Source organism: Ambystoma mexicanum, chromosome 7q (genome assembly GCF_040938575.1).
Source record: "Ambystoma mexicanum isolate Mex_15411 chromosome 7q, UKY_AmexF1_1, whole genome shotgun sequence".
Classification (NCBI taxonomy): Eukaryota; Metazoa; Chordata; class Amphibia; order Caudata; family Ambystomatidae; genus Ambystoma; species Ambystoma mexicanum.
The window spans coordinates 76,224,830-76,242,783 of NC_090941.1; the positions used below are offsets into that span (position 1 = coordinate 76,224,830).

General features: G+C 42.9%; 1 protein-coding gene across 3 annotated transcripts in view; it reads left to right on the top strand.

Annotated features, from left to right (window-relative positions):
- The window catches only part of TBL1X (transducin beta like 1 X-linked), a 943,441-nt gene that overhangs the window by 716,613 nt on the left and 208,874 nt on the right, over positions 1–17,954 (top strand). For all 3 annotated transcript variants that reach the window (XM_069640382.1, XM_069640381.1, XM_069640380.1), the window contains exon 7: positions 5,196–5,328. In XM_069640382.1, the coding sequence (XP_069496483.1) occupies positions 5,196–5,328 (133 nt within the window). The remainder of the gene's footprint in view (positions 1–5,195; positions 5,329–17,954) is intronic.

Sequence of the window (17,954 nt, forward strand, 5' to 3'; positions counted from 1 at the left end):
CTGTGTGTGCTCCATTGTGGGCTTCCGATCACTCACCCCTCCTGAGACTTGACCGCCTGCCAAACTATTGTAGATTGGTCTGGTGTGTCCAGAAAGTTCCCCTGTTCCACTAAACTAGGGTGGCCTCCTACACTTCTGCCCACCCGGTCAGATTTGAGAAATCCACACTGGGTCCTTCTTCACCCTCACCACTCAGAGATTCCTCACATTATTCCTGCGGGAACGTTCGTCTGTGTCTTCGTCACGGTCTTCTAAGGATTTCGTCGTTGTTAGGGAAGCATTGAGCCTGGCTTGTAACACTGATACCATGTCTTCTATTCTGCTCTTCTTTTGTTACCCTTTCATTAACTTTATTCAGGTCGGCTCTGACCAAGGACACCTAGACATCTACGGTCTGCACTTTATTCTTTAGGGAGTAACGCAAGTCTTGCATTGCTCCCATCCACCTCTCCATTGTTATCCTGCTGTCGGACCTCTTGTCCGCCATAGTATTCTCAGCTGTTTATTGAGCCTCCTTGGTATGGCCTCCTTTATTCCCCAAACATTGCTCAAGCTTTTGCTGGTGGTGTTGAGTTTTCACCATGATCTGTCGGGTATCAAAACAAGATGAGGCGTGTGCACCGGCAATTTCAAATGGTAGCTTGTTGCACGCATGCCTGTGTTTCCCATGCAGCAGGAACAATATACACCCCATTGGTGGTCTGGGGAAAGAAACTATAATGAAAATGAATGCAGTGTTCTGTGCAGTCGGAGATCTGCGTTCCCAGTGACAGCCCGTTTGCTATCTTCCTTTCAATCCTCTAGACAACTTTCAGGCTGCTTTCGCCTGCTGGCGGAGGTTCCCACCAGACTTTCCCAGGACGCCTGGATAGCACAGCTCCCCGACGGCACTCTCAGCACACGCGGAGAGTAGCATGCACCAAGCCACTCCTTATTCTACCACTTATTTCCTGAACAGCACCCGACAGGCTGTCTTGCCTCCTTTGTCCCAGCTGCTGAAGACTGCTTTCGGCTTGACATTGTTGCAACCTCAGGCCGCCGGTCTCGATCGTGCTGGCAGTGAAGCAGTCATTCCAAGATGACATACATTGTCAGTGGCCACTTCTCCAGGCTCCAGCCACTATCTACTTTGGGGCTGGTGGTGCGCAGGCGGGCTCTTCACTATAGGATCGGGTCAACCTCCAGATGGTGCTGGTACCTCCTTAGTTCACCCCACACTCTACTTATCAAATCCCCAATCAAGATGGTGATTGTGCCATTACTGCAGTCATTAGCATTGTCCTCCAACAGGCGCCACCACACTCTACTGCTACAATGGGGGGGTCACCCCCCGCCACCCCACCCTGAGGTCCAAAACCAATGCAACCGCATTGCAGGACTCTCTGGGAGAAGGATGTATGCATGATTTTTGGGTTGAATGGACAAAGCTCCACGGGCTCATATCCACTCCACTCTGAGAAAGGCCATACACCTCTTGTTTATATATTTTTAGACATTCACTTTAAGAAATGCCTGGGTTCCCCTACAGAGCTAAATACCAAATGTTGTGGGATCGCTATCAAATTGCGTGCGCTATTTTCCACTCTCGAACTTCAAAAAAGAAAAAGGGGGGGGGGTCGGCAGCAAGTGATATCACTCCCTCAAACTTCCCACAAAATGTGTACAAAGTAGACAAGAGTATCAGAGTTCGGGAGGATATCTCGCGCTCACACCAACAACTTCTTATGAGACCTATTATCACTGTTGTTAAAATTCCTCAGGATAGGTTCAAAAAATCCTCAAGTTACATAACGCTTGTCAGTTCAATATATTTTAATTTTTCTTCCAAAGTAAAGAACAGCCGACACGTGTTTCGACCTTTGGTCGTTATCAAGGCTGAAAATCTATGTTCTAAAATACCATATGTTCCAATAATCTTTAGGTTCGAAATGTTTTAGGTCCAAAATTGGCTTTCACCTTTACATGGGCTGAATCCCAGAACCTCGTTATGCAGCATAACGAGGTTCTGGGATTCAGCCCATGTAAAGGTGAAAGCCAATTTTGGACCTAAAACATTTCGAACCTAAAGATTATTGGAACATATGGTATTTTAGAACATAGATTTTCAGCCTTGATAACGACCAAAGGTCGAAACACGTGTCGGCTGTTCTTTACTTTGGAAGAAAAATTAAAATATATTGAACTGACAAGCGTTATGTAACTTGAGGATTTTTTGAACCTATCCTGAGGAATTTTAACAGTGATAATAGGTCTCATAAGTTGTTGGTGTGAGCGCGAGATATCCTCCCGAACTCTGATACTCTTGTCCCCTACAGAGCTGTTACTATTAGGACAAAAACAAGGAAAGGCTTTGTACTTCTCTGCGCTCACCACCATACACTAAGAAAAAGAGGACTCATTTCTACAGGCAGCATTGGCTTTTTAAATTGACTCCAAGCCTAATGTCGCATCAAATATTAGTTGCTAAGATTTTAATCTTCCCAATGCACCAGACACCAAACATATAATACTCGTCACACAAAATGTTTTTTCCAACCAAGATTGGCTATTGAGCCATTATTTGCTTAACAGCTTTACCGTTATTGCCAACATGTTTTTTGACCTTTAACCATAGGTCTTCTTCAGGGCTCTTTCAAATCTTTGGCATAAGTGTCAAATTCTTGTAACCTGATGGTTTCACACCAGAATGTGCTTTTCACTTAAACATGCTTTTCACTTAAACGATAAATATGGTTATATTCAAGGGGATAAATTCCCAGCAACACAGGTCATCTGTCAAGCTTTGGTAAGCTTCTAGGCCATCTTGTGGCAACAGAATGCAGCGTTCCGCATATCGCTAGTGGGGAAAAACAGGAATCGGTCGATGGAGGGCCATGCGGTTGTGGATCTTGTTACTCTGGATCCCACGTGCTAGGCGATTTTGTCGCCTATGTGGCCATGATGTCATCGAGACACTGCACCATCTGTTAATTGTATGTGATGGCTTACATGCCTTGCGATATAAGAACATGAAGTCATATAATAACACTACTGAGCTCGATGAAATAGAGGCATTATGGTCGCAATTCATGAGTGGTAACAATATAAACTTTATATAGTTTATGGTCACATTTTATAAAAGGATTGTATTGATTTTACACTATCGAATGACGCTGTGAAGCACCGATGGGTAATATATGAAATATGTAAATAAGTTGAGAAATGAAATAGTTTTTAAACTGGTTTTTAACATTGTAATGTGTTGTGTGATATGGAAACTGTTATATAAAGCATTTGTTTTGCTATATATATATATCAATAAACTAAACTAAATGACAGTCTAGCTGTGGACTAGAATTGTGCTTGTAAAAGCTGCCTTGCACAGAGCCTCTTCAAATCCTGTGTGTAAAAACATTTTTACACCAGAGGACCGTTGTCAACCTGTGCATTAGTAAAGGTGAACATCTACTCTTTGTGGCCCATTGAGGAGGACTGGCAACTCCTGCTCCGTGAAGCATCCCTGGTTAGCGTTACAAGAAGGATCCCTCTGAGGCCCCCCAAGTCCTTCCTTGGTGGAGTTAGAGGTGCGAGTAACAAGGTGAAAGGACCACAGTTTGTTAAAGGTAGTACGTTTCCTGCAGTTGGTGAATAATGCATTTTCAATCTTCTCTGCTCTTAATACCAGCTTCCTAGGATGAAGATGCCAAGAGAATTGACACCAGAGTAAGTATTTGATATCAGCGACCATAGTAAATGAGTGTTTACTGTCACAGATTCCTGGCTGCAGGCTCGTGTAAAGAGTGAAGTCAGCGTCCACAAGGTTTACAATTGGCCTCCAACTGTAGCCAATGTGAAGTCCTACCACATTCCTAAAACCACCTGCGTCGAATTCTAGGACTCCATGCAGCACTGCTTGCAAAGTACAGAGACATGCACGAGGACACCAGGTTGGAGCAAAGGGTTGCTTGTTAATATTGCCTGATTCCACTATAGCAGACACAATATTTGTAAATTAGGGCATTGGGGGCGAGTACACAGGCCCATTTTCACAAATTGAAATGCACATCATCTATATGAGACCACTAGCCTCAGCCATAGATTCAGAGAGGAGATGGAAGTGTTTAGCCAGGTCCAGTCGAACTGCACAGCTAATCTGTAAATAGACCCATCAATTAGAGCCCTAGGGCACAGAGAATGGTTGAGGTTGGTCTCCAATATCCCTGAAGCCAGGACTAAAGCTAGCTGGGGACTATACTTCTGAGTCTGGTGAGCATAACAATGCTATCATCACAACAACAGAGGAAACCTTGATGAAAATCCAGAACCTGGTGTGTTAGCAAATCATAGTCGTGAGGGGGCAGAATACCTGCCAAGCATTTGTTGAGGCTGTCACTGCATCCCTCTATCCAGAACCCAGATATAGACCCAGACCATGCTGAGTATCTGATCTTTACCAATACAAAGACCACAGCAATGATAAAGGTAATCACTTTGAGGAAACCCAATTGAGAAAAAAGTGTGCAGACACACCACAACCCCTAATAATGTGTGACTTGTTGAATACTGTCCTGAGCAGACACCTGGGATTTACTTTGTTATTGGATAAGGGATGTACTTTTGACCTCCAGTCCTTTAGGCTTTGCTTAAATCCATCATCTGTGCACTGTCTTGCTTAATGTTTCTATTTCGAGTTACATGTAGGGCTTTTTCCAACTCCACCTAAACCCATTAGAGCAATCGTCAAAGTTGCATGAAGCCTCACTCTGGCAACAACCTACTCCTGCTTAATTATAAGGGAGGACTTTGGGTTAACCCGTTGCTTTTTAGATCATCTGGAAGAACACTAAAATCCATGGCCGAGTAGACCCTCTGTTGGGCTATCGTTTACTTCCTTATTATCCTTGAACTACAGAATAAATCTTCTCAAGAAACGGTCATCTGCTTGTTCTATTCCTGCCTGCTTGTTACAGAAATGGAGGTTCATTGAAGTTTGCAGAATGCCCCTGAATGTTGGCATGTAGTCAGCGTAAAGTAATCGGCCACCATTGCATTCATGCTGGAAGATAATTCCTTTTTACCTGGTTGTAACACTGATGGATGCCAGAAAGGTTCCTGGGATATGGTATACACAGTCATTAATGATCTTTCAACAGATATAGTAGCTTTAAATGGAAAGTTATGCTTTGAAGAGTGAATGTTTCTTTTATCCCCTGCAGATAATCATTCAGAACCAATGGACATTGATGGTGATGTTGAAATACCATCGAACAAAGCAACAGTGCTTCGCGGGCATGAGTCTGAAGTGTTCATTTGTGCCTGGAACCCAGTCAGTGATCTTCTTGCATCCGGGTAAGAGTTGTTTAAATGTATACACTTTATCGTTCACATACTTCGGGGATCCACACATCTCAAAACCATCACATAACCACTTACAGTCCACTTGTATCCTCATGAACTATTAAGTATTGATTGTCCATTGTCACCCATTTCCTTACCGAATCTTCTTCCTCCATCCACCATCCGCAAGATCCCACACACCCAAGCAGAAACCAGCATTTTACTGCATCTTACTGATTATGTATTTCCTTCTCCACCAAATTGGGCTAAAGTTCCTCCTATTCTCCCCAAATCCCCTGCCCTTTTCTATTTTGTTTTTCACCTCGGCAGACACAGGTCCATTACCTCCAGATGTGTGCCCAATTCCCTTCTGGCCATGGTTTGGCATCAGGGACTATATAAATGATCAGTACCCGGCGAGAGTCGAGCAGAATGCAACACGCATTCTGATTGGCTCTCGCCGGGTCCTTACCCGGCCGAGAGTCCTTCGATTCTCGGCCGGGACTCCAGCTGCCTTGTCCTCAGCAGGGGGTGGGGGGTGTGGCAGTTCCGAGCCTCCCCACGGCTGATAGGTTGCCTCCGCCCCCCGCTGGGGACTCGGGTAAGCTTTTTTTTTTCCCCTCCCTACACTACCCCACTTACCTTCTTGCTCCTGCGTCCCTGGTGGGGGACGATGGCAGCCTCCAGCAGTGTGGAGACTCTGCGCCTCCACACAGCTGGAGGCTTCCATCGTCCCCTGGCAGGGACGAAGGTATGTATTCCCCCCCCCTTCCCCTCGTTCCCTCCCGCCCTCCCAACCCACTTACCTTCTGCTTCGAAGGCCTCCATGGAAAGAGGAAACAGACTCCCGTTTTCCCTTTCCTGGCGGCCATTTTCTTGGTCCGCGGCTTTTCGGGACAGAAAAAATGCTTTTAGTGCCCCGGTCACGCATATAATGCGGCCCGGGGTACTAATAGCAATATGACCCGAGTCATATTCGCTTCGGCCTATAATTATGGGCCCCGGGGCATTACCTGAGTCGGTAATGCTCCCGCCGCTCAGGTCATATTGCTTAAATAATACATTACTAACTTTGGTGGGTACATATAGTTCAATTACTCTTCAGAAGAACTACCCAACTACAGATTGTCCGCAGTCATTTCTCTGCAACTTTTTTAATGTTATTGTTTATATGGAGGCAGTAGCTGGATGTCTGTTATGGTCTGGTGCATGGATCATTCAGGGTGGTACATCCAGAATTCCTGCTGCAATGCAGGAACTCTGCAGTAAAAACTTTCATATAAGGTGTGAGTAGAACACTTCATCTTTGAGAATCACGGAAGGAGATGGATCTGAAGGGTTAAAGATATAGCTCAGTGTCCATCATATTTTCTATTCTCTTGTGAGCTGTCGGACAAAGAGAAATGATGGGGATTTCGTTAAATGATCTCGTCAGAATCTGTGTTCAGCCTTTAAAACACATGAAAAAGTTGAGGCAGGGCCCAATAAGCCTTTCATCCTTTCAAGGTATAATAAATTAAATGGAATTCATTTGGATAATAACGTGTTATGACAGCAATTATAAGTATTGGGAATCTGCTATTAATCGCTACATATAAATAGAAATAATGTTTTGAATTAATTTACTGTGTTCTGGTTTAAAAGGCAACACTTTGCAAACTATCCAGTAAAAGAAAGAATAGCAATTTCATTATGGGTATCCATGTTCAATATGTCATTTGCATTACATTCGGTAAAGAAACATTCATTTTAAAATCCATTAGAAAACATTTCCCTTCTACTTGCAAATGATACAATGTATAGTTTAACCCACTCTAATCATTTGTAAACCCTATTTTAAAAACTCAGAGCTCCTAACATAAATGAAAGCTGATTTTCATTGGCAACACTGGTTCAAAAAATATTCAGTTTATAAAAATTGCATTTCCTTAACAAATGTTTCCATGGCATATACACGAAAATCATGAATAGCCTCATGTTCTGCAAATTAGTGTTTGTAACGTTTATTATATTGGGTAGCCTGCACATTATAAGTTAACATAGTATGTTTTTTTGTGTGCTCCCTCCCAATACTACTTTAGTGAGTAATCTATTAAATCTAAACATTGTACTGGCACCGCAAAATGTGACTTCTGTGGAGTGGAAGAGAAAAACGAGTGAATTCTGAAGCAAGCATATGAGACTTTAGGTATAACAAATTCCCTAGCCAGTCAGCCTGATGGGGATTTGTTTTTTGCTTCTTTGTGTGCTTTAGTTGGGAAAAGTCTGCCTTCGTATCAAGATCCACCCCGTAACATTCATTTTCTTTCATACATTTATTAATTACCTTATTTCTTCCAGATAAGTTTTTTATGCAGCAAAACATATACAAAAATTAAACTCTCCTACTGTATAATATATTTTTTTTAGCCGCTACCCCATTAACCTGAATGCCTTAAGAACCAACACCCCAGAGAAGGTGGCCAGGAAACTTTCTGTTTTTATTTGGCTCTGCTTAACCGATGTACGGTTATTCAGAATATTTGGTTCTATGGTTATCATTATATATATTATATATAATAAAACAACAACCCCAAGAGAGTTGACACATAACATACGTAAAGGGAATTGCCTAAAACCTTCTAAGTCATGATTCCAAAACAATGTATTTAGGGATTTCCACAAACTAAAGTGGTCTCTATCCTTGTCTATGCCAACTGGAAGAACCGTTCCACAAATAACTGCACCTATGAAGGATCTTTTCAAGAGTAAGGCTCGTTGGAGTCATGTACCACTAATTAGAAAACATCCAAGCTTCCCATGCTGTTTGAACTCCCATGATGGGACTAGTTATTTGCCATATGCTTTGCGCTCTAGCAGTGTACTGCAGTATACGTCTGACAGGAAATATGATAGCCCGGGAGGATAGCTGAGCGGCAAAGTGCCCGCCTTGGAAGCAAGACGACACGAAGCAACACAGGTTCAATCCCCGGGTCTGCGCTTAGAAACCTCTGGGTGTTTAAGCGCGTTATAAATATGCAACTAAGACAAAAAAAACAACGCAACTAAATAAACAAAACAATTCCTGTAACAGCACCTCGATGTGGAAGGGCTTTAAAAATGTAAAATGAAAAATAGTGTTTTTCTTAAAAAACCACGGGGAGCATGGGCTCTATGATCGAACCAACCTTGCTGAGCTCTGTTTGATTTTCTTTTTAGCTTTCTTGTTTGCATGATCACAGGTTAGAGTTGAGGTGCAGCCCACACCTCGTTTGTTGGGTAGAGAAAAGGGTGGAACCTGGATACCTTGCTTTGTTCAATATTAGAAAAAATGTATATATTTTCCACACAGTTTTTTGCATTTTTAGTGCTTATTTGTATCGGGGTTTGTTTATTTTCTTAGGTTATAAACCCCCTATGTGGGTACAGTCGGGGTCCTTATGACCCCATGTGGTCAGCCGACACGCGTTTCGACCCGTAGGTCTTTCTCAAGGCTGATACAGGTTAAAAATCATATTTTGTGACAGTGTTTTTGTGTCATTAGGTGACTGACATATTATACATTTCATTTGTGCATGGTGCATAGTACATAGGAAGCACTATCTGGGAGGTCCGTATCAGAATAAGAGAACACTTGATTAGTGTCCATTCACAGGACCCGAAAATGCCCCTGGCGAACCACTGGCAGAAAAATCACCAAATGGAGGACAAGAGCCAAATACGGTTTGTGCTAAGAACAGTAAAGATGGGAGCAAGAGAAGGAAACAGAATGCTCAAACTTCGCCAGGAAGAAGCAAGAATCATCTGTCGCTATAGAGGTGTTAAAAATGGTTTAAACAGCGAACATGATTATAATGTATTCCTGTGATGTCCAGCTTGTTACCCACCCCACTTTTCTCCAACTAGCACTCTGTCATGCCAACCGACCCAACCCATGGCCATCAGCCCCTTTCACAAGCAATATGAGCTAGTCACCATCACAAAATCCATGGCTCACCTACGAGAGGCCACCAGCCCACAGACAAGATGTTCAGCCTTGCACCCAAGGGACCAGAGAGGTTCTCTGCCCTCTTCAACAATCCTAGAACACTAGCGTGGGTAACCAACCCAGACACTAGTACAGATACCCATGGGGGCCACTGGGCCCCCCGGGCCACTACCCTCGGGAGCAATTCCCCACAACCGATTCCTTGCCTCCAACAGACCCCCCCATCACACAGCCCCCATTGCATCTAGGATAGTCCCACCATCCCAAACCCCAACTCAAACCCCCCAAACCTCCTCAGATCCTCCAAGGTATACACCACTGGACCAGCTGTACAATGATACATCATGCGCAGAAGCCAGGGAGAGATGATCCAACAGTCACCTTCCACCAAAATGCACCAATATCCCATCCTTGTGGAACAAGGCTCAAGATTTACAGCCAAGGCCCACTGGATGCCCAACAGCAAGGGAGCAAACACTCCCGACGCACCAACCCAATGGTCCACACAATCAGCATGCTTAACCATGGACCACATATCCCATAGCACCTGAGGCACAATGTGCGTGGGTGCCAGCATGAGAACTGACCAACCAATGCACAAACAGTGACAATACACACTGATTACTGCCCACACATGCGCATTCAACCCCTTTAAGTCTTCTTAACCTGGAAGCGCTACAGCTCCAGACAGCTGAACGCTGCACTCGAAGCAGCATAGATTCAAGGTAAGCTCAGATGGACCACCACCTGGTCCCCACGGCCGCAAACTGCATAATAATTGTTGACTCCACCAGACTCCTAGAAATGAGTTGCGCAACTTTTGCTTCCCTACAACTTGATGCGCGCTACCAACTGTAAGCTCGGGTAGACACACGGCTTCACATTTGGTTCCCCCCGAATTGTGAAAGCGCAAGTTTTATCAAGTCGCACACATATCTGTCACCGCCACTTGATAGAGACTACCATCTGCGAGCTTGCCCACACACGTGGCCCCACTTGAACCTGAATTGAACAAGGTTCACTCTCCTATTGGAGTCGCACACCCATTTTCTCTCCTTGCAACTTTATGTGCATTACCAATGCTTACGTGTGAATACATGTGGCTGACTTACCCGCTTAGATGTCCTCCACACACCGCACAGCCCTACATAGGACTTAAGCACAGATGTACCCCAAATTAGATGAACATATGCACAAGGGTTCTAGTCTCCCCCACGTGGAAAGGCTTAAACACACCAGCCAGCCACCTAATAGCGGCACACATGTGCTATCACCTAACTCTGCACATCTTGCCATACGAAGCGCAACTACGTAATACCACCATGCTACCAAGCCAGACTACCACAACCACTAAAGAAATCCACCACCACCCTATGGCCTAGGCACTGCACCTAGAAAGCGGTATTACCGCAGCAAGGTATACCCCACCTCCACCAACTAACCCCAGAAGGATGCTCTTATCTGTTACAGGGCCCAACAGAGCCACTGTTATACACAGAACCATCCAAACCACAAGAACCCCACAGGGGGCGGTGGACCGTTAATAGGTAATTAATACCTAGTCCCAACGACAACACAATTTGCAACTCCCTGTGGATCTCGTGCTAACCTTGCCTTCTTCCCTCTCTCCCCCTCTTCTCCAATATGATGGACCAAATATGTATAATCATGTAAATAATGAAAATTTATTTTTTTTAAAAAAAACACGGCACTGCTATGCACCATGCACAAATGAAATGTATAATATGTCACCTTAATGACACAAAAACACTAATTGTCACAAAATATGATTTTGAACCTGTATCAGCCTTGAGAAAGACCTACGGGTTGAAACACGTGTCGGCTGACCACATGGGGTCATAAGAACCCCGACTGTACCGACATACAGTGTTTATAACCTAGGAAAATAAACAAACCCAGATACAAAAAAGCACTAAAAGCACTAAAAACGCAAAAAACAGTGTGGAAAATATATATATTTTTATAATATTGAACAAAGCAAGGTATCCAGGTTCCACCCTTTTCATGATAGTTTTCTTGCCTTGAGATGCCTAAGAATTGACATGTGGTCAAAATCTGATCTGTGACCGGCCTGGCTGTAGCATGGATTGCCTTTAAGGGCTAGTTTAGTCTGGCCAAGACCAGCCAGGACCATGAAGGACCAGACATCACGATGGACTGAACTAAAAGCTGAAAATTAGATGAAGCAATTAAAGGTTTTATGATTTTTTTAAACAAATACACAGGATTGCTGATTTGGCCAAGAAATTAAGATGAAGGGTTAAATGGGAGAGAAGTCGAGGATGAAAACCAGAGATTTAACGAATGAAGATAAAGATAGGTCTGAAAACCATGATGGGACATAAACCTTATGATGAGCATTTGCTAAATTGAGAAGCTCTTTGTTGGTGTAAGGGTTAAAACTCAAAAATGTGAAGCCATCCAGTCTGAAGATAGTCCTTAAGATGCTGCATATTTCTAGGTGTTGACACTTGGAGGTACAACTGGTTGTTGTCCATGTGCTGATGCATAAGAACCATAAAAGCCAACAACCAGATCTCCACATGTTGTAAAGTAGTCTTGTATAGCAGCTTTCTGCCAATAATGTTGACCCGCTGCGCATGCTCTTTAAGGAATGAGGGAAGTGTGTTGATATGAAAATGTTATTTGTGGTTGGTATCAACCGGGCAGGTTAGCCATATGAAGATTAAGATAGTTCAGAGAACCATCACGGGACAGAAACCTTAAGATCAGTGTAGAGGAGCAGCTACATGCCATGCTTAACACCAGCGGTTTTGCCAATTCTGCAGCGAGTGTTCAAAAGAAGGTACCCACTAAGAAAACCCTTTCAAATGTATCCCCAAAGAGATGACAATCTGAGGGAGGAACTCTCCCCGAAGGAATATAAAAAAGGTGCAAAAAGAGGAGTTGGTGATGTCACGAAAAGAGTGTGATGCCCTGAGAATACTGGCTGAAGATGATGTATGAACGTTACAGAAACTATGACGAAGTTGAGAATCGAGTAAACTTTCATATGTGAAAAGAATATTGTACATGTGCGAAGCACTGCAGAAAATGCAACTGTTCAAATAACTGTACAGATGCTGTAATGCAAGTAGATTAATCTTAGAAGCTGTCTATATGTAGTGAATAGACTGCAGGCAAAGCCGCCATTGTATAGAAACTGGACATCAGTGTCATGAATTTAGCAAGCAAGGACCCATGGAGAGAAAAGGCGATAACTGTCGCAGCAAGAATTAGCTGAGATCGTGGAAACGAATGGCGAGGCTGTCTGGCCTGGTGTCAATGCTAAAGCAGCCAAGGCTGATTATCTATTCTTAGAGGCAGTGAACGTGAGCTGCTGAATCATCCCCTGTTAAGGTGCAAAGAAACGACACCAAGTGTGCCAAGTTTTATTCATTTAAGACATTTAAATGCTGCAGAAATTGACCAAATCGTGGTCTCCTGTCAAGTGAGCCAAGGATGAAAATCGAGTTGACCGTGGAGTTCTAGAACAACAATGGTGAAAGCCTGTACTGCCATATATCCCCTTAGGCAAGGATATTTTGCAAGGCCAAGTTCAAAGACAATCTTTAATGCAGAAGTCATTGGTTACAAGAGATGTTGGGCTAATTGGGTGGAGTTAAGTCCACCTCCTGGGACGGAGCTTACGTGCTGCGAAGTGAACCGAATGTTCCAGAATGGCACGAGCATGCCAACCAATTTTAGAGAACTGTATAATGAAGGACCTTCTAGTTTGAGAGTCAATGATATACTGTGTACTTAATAGTGTTAAAGACTACATGTTTTAGAGGTAGGCATGAGTTGTCCACCTGACAGTAGATAACCAATCACAATCCCACCCCTTTTAGAAAGCATGCTTAGATGTTCCCATTGAACCTATCACAACCCCTCATAGGTTTTTCTGATTTGCCACATAGTATGACGTCACGTCTGACGTATTTTCTGAATATAAGGATGTTTTTCTGAGAGCTCGAGCGTACGTCCGTTGATGTCAGTTGGAATGCCCCGTTTTAGATCATCGTTAATAAAACAGCACCTTTGCCATCTTCTTGAGATGGTATAATTATTTGGTGTAGGAGTTATTCTGCATCCCCATCCATTGCATGCACGATACCCAAAGGGCCCTACGCTCATGAGCTTAATGGAGAGTGCAAATATTAACAGTTTGACAAATAATGTTATGTTAAAGGATCTTTTACCGTGCACTTTTGCAGTCTCTTGGCGCTCTGGTGGAGCTGCAGTGGGAGGCGGTTGGGGGTTTGTTAATGGGGTTGAGAAGAGAAAGATAGCCCTGATATGCTGTTGGCAGCTTCAGTTGGGAGAAACTGGTCACTCAGCGCAAGTACGTTTCCGGTCGGTAGCCGTCATGTGGTGTTGAGGTCTGGTTGTGTTTGATTTGGTTTCATGTTTTGTGATACGTGTACGTGTGGCTTGTGGTGCAGTAGAGGTATGGTTGTGGCTAGTTCAGAGTTTGAGGGTGAGTATGCAGAAAGGTGAGTTTTTAGTATGATTAGTTAGTAGAAATAACATTTCCTACCCCACCCTTGTGTCTAAGTTTAACATATTAGTGTTCTCAGCAGTCCACCTAAGTTAGGTAAATGATCTCCCCCCAAACAATCCCTCTGTGTGGTATATTACCTCCCCCAGAAATCCATCTAAACCATCTATACGGGTGACCGAATCGACCAATGAAGCGCACCATAAGGCACTGGAAGGGAACCATATTGCAACTCACGGATCCTGACCAGTTGCAACAGATTGGCCAGAAAGGACCGAATCAGCTACGCTACCATTACTCACCCATGGCCACCCGATGTTGATGGAAATGAAGTAACACCCCATGCACAAATGCTTCTGAGAGATCCAGCCGGCTGGCACTTGCCCTCTCCTACGATCTAGTATGTGAAGCACATCATTCAGTAATGCAGCGTGGTTGTCTTGATGCTGCATCCAAGATCAATTTGTTTAATGTTTCAGTCATTAATGGGTGGTGCAAGACAAGGACACAGCACTCTTTTTTGTTGTACATTTATCTGGTTGACATTTTTTTTTTAAAGTACAAGAATTCAGTGTCCAATGCCACTTTTAGTAGTTCTTAAGCCACTGGGGAAATAACATTGGGCCAAAGGTTATTAATCTGAAGCCGCCAGGGGAATATAGAAGGGAACAAATTCATCCTAACTTGTGCACTTCCTACTTAAGGTACTAACATTATTGCAAATGACTGGAATGTTCTCCCGGATTTTATGGATTTTGCTTGCACAGAAGTGAACAAACCCATTCTGCAACACACCCTTGTGCTGCATTGGAAACAAAGATCCTGTATACTCCAAGTGTTGTTGATTTATTTGATACAGACTCAATGAATGCAGAATAAAAATGGGACTTAGCATAAAAAATGTCTGTTGTAAGTAGCATTGGATTTTTAATATTATACAATTTTCATTTGAAGGAATGCAATGTGAAACTCTTGCCAATTTCCTGAATAGCTGCTGTTGAGCATTGAGTGCCTTTGTGAACCAAGAGGAGGATGGGTTTGTACAAAACACGTTCTTGCAGTGCAGTATGACGGTCTGCTTTTGCGAGACAGCAATCATAATAACTTCCAAACACATTTATATGAGGTGGTGCTTTCAGGGAGATAAACGCATTTGTATGGGTTCCTGAAAGGGGATTAGTATGAGAAAGGGAACTAGAAAGAATACTCGTTCGATGTATGCTCGCGCCGTGCTCTTGCAAAAAAGCTGCTTTGGTCATTTGTGTTCAATTCAATTGTCAAGACATGGATTCATTGAAAATTTTGTGTTTTTTAATTGCTTCAAAGGCAAAAGTGCATCGAGATATCGAGTGTCGCCATTATAGTGTGCCAATGCATTTCGGATCAAGTCCGTCATCGGGGCTAGGACACTGGGTTAGTTAACAGTGCGTGGTAACAGTTTGTACATCGATCAACATAAGACACAGCATAAGGAATCAACATTTACATATCATGGTGAGTGAGTCAACAAGTGCATAGAATGAAACACAATGAGACAAATAATTAGTGCGTGCATATTGGAAATCAGTGTTGATGCAAATACATGATTAGAGCTCGTGTCCTTGATTGTCACATAATAACCTTGCTGAAAGGCATTTGGCCTGTCTCAAATAAATAAGGGAAGGCCTTATGGTGTATCTGAACTAGACTAGTGAATTAGGCTAAGGATTAGATTGCCTTCGGTATGCTGACTTTATGAAAAATTGCGTGTCTGCGAAAGCTTCAGGATTGAAGATTCAAGGTTTACACAGTTACTTGGAATCTGCGTGTTCGCCCTTAAAGGGTTGTTCACCTAAAAGCAAAAGGATTGCTTTACTAACATTCTTTGTTGGGGTAACGATATGTAGAGTTTCAGGCTTCACAATGTAGTAATGCAGTTTGACATTATGAAGATGATTCAATAAGTCAAATAAATACTTCCTACCTGATCTAACAGATTTTTCAAAATATATTACTTGCACACAGCATACTTCCAGTAGATTTCCAACTTTGCGATATATTGTCACTCCCGCCTTCCCCTTGCCCCTGGAGACAAGAGCAGGGGAACGTGAGGCGTATGTGACACACTCGCTTTTCAGGACGCAGGGCGTCACGTCGCCTAGCAACGGCATCTGCAAAACAGCAAAAATAACCCACGGCTTAGGCACACACTGGATCCCATCCAGTTGGTTTGCATCTTTTCGCACGATTAAGGTAAGAGACATGCCTGTGAATCCTGAACCTCTACATATCATTACCCCAACAATGAGAATGTTAGTAAGAAAGCAATCCTTTTGTTTTTAGGTGAACAACCCTTTAAGGGTGAACATGCCGATTCCAGGTAACTGTCTAAACCTTGAATCTTCAACCCTGAAGTTTTTGCGCAGACATGTAATTTTTCATAAAGTCAGCCTACCGAAGGCAATCCAATTCTTATCCCCATTCACTCGTCTATTTCGGTTACACCATAAGGGCTTGCCTTATTTATTTGAGACAAGCCAAATAGCCTTTCAGCAAGGTAATTAACATGTGACAATCAAGTACATGCGCTCTAATCCTGTATTTGAATCAACACTATTTTCCAATATGAAAGCACTAATTCTTTGCCTTATTGTGTCTCATTCTATGCACTTGTTGACTCAGACTCACCATGGTATGTAAATATTGATTCCTTAGGTTGTCTTATGTTGATCGATGTATAAACTGTTAACATGCACTGTTAACTAACCCAGTGTCCTAGCCCTGATGACGGACTTGATCCGAAATGCATTGGCTCACTATAATGGCGACACTCGATATCTGGATGCACTTTTGCCTTTCCAGCAATTAAAAACTGAAAATGGTTAATCCATTTCTGGACAACTGAAGTATGTGACAAATCGAACAAAAATCACCACAGCAGCTTTTTTTCAAGAGCACGGCGCGAGCATACCTCGAAACTAGTATTCTTTCTAGTTCCCTTTCTTCTACTAATTTATGCAACCTTGTGCTAAGGCATAAAGGTATGCTCCGATTACCTTAATTACTAGTACGAGAACAACACAACACAACACAACTGACAAAAGTGATGCCCACCTAAATCCTTCCCGATTCCAGTAAGGGGATACCTTATAAAACCTTTGAAAACCTTGGGTCTCAATAGTGGTTTCTTTTATTTTCTTCTGGTTTGTTTTTGCAATTGTGTTAAAGAGGGATCTGATGATGTGATTTGTATCATCCCCTACCTCCAGAGCCTTCCCTCCATCCCCAGGAGTGTGTCCAAGACCCCCCAGCAGGGGCTGTGGTAGGAGTAGGGGTAGGGAAAAGCATATACCAGTCAGTGTGCATCAGAAAAGAGAGTAGGCAAGGACCCCTGCAGTAGGCAGCTACTCATCTGCCCAGGAGGGGTTTACCAATGTCACATATATTTCATTGATAGTCCACTGCTCACAACATCCAGTAACCCTTCATATGTGTATTAAAAGACATGTACCATATATAATGCATCAATACACAATACATTGAAATAGATTTCCCACACATAATGTTCTTATTCAATTACTTCTTGCAAACTTTTCAGTGCTGAACACTCAATGAATGCTTCTTAGACTCTCATGTATAAAGTAAGTCTTTTTATTATTAGAACTGAGTAATAAAGAAACATTGCTATCATTCTAGTCACTAAACACAACACACTAAATATGCAAAAGTAATTAATGAGTAGGCGGCTGTCCTTGTCACTCCCTCTATATCTACTCAAGATCAGTCCTTTCCGAGGCATTCCAGCCACTTCAAAAGTAAGTGCCTGTCTCATGAGAGCTCACTCGGCACTTCATAGAATGATCTGCCCTCTATAGCTCTCCTCTTTCCTAATGTGATATTAAAAATGGGTAAAGCATTTACACTCCCTAATCCTTAGAAGATAGAAGGTATGTCGATTAATGGAGCCGGGAGCCCAGAGGCCTTTGGTCTTCACAGTCCACAAAATGTAGTTCTTCTGAAAAAGTAGTAGGTCTTTTCAAAAAGTGAATATAGTATTTCTGAGAGTCAAAAAAAACAATATTGTGGTTTCAGGAGCTTCAAATTCCAGCCAGTAAAAGGGAGGACAATCCATACATCGTCCATGCATTTGGTTTGCATGAAGGGAGCTTC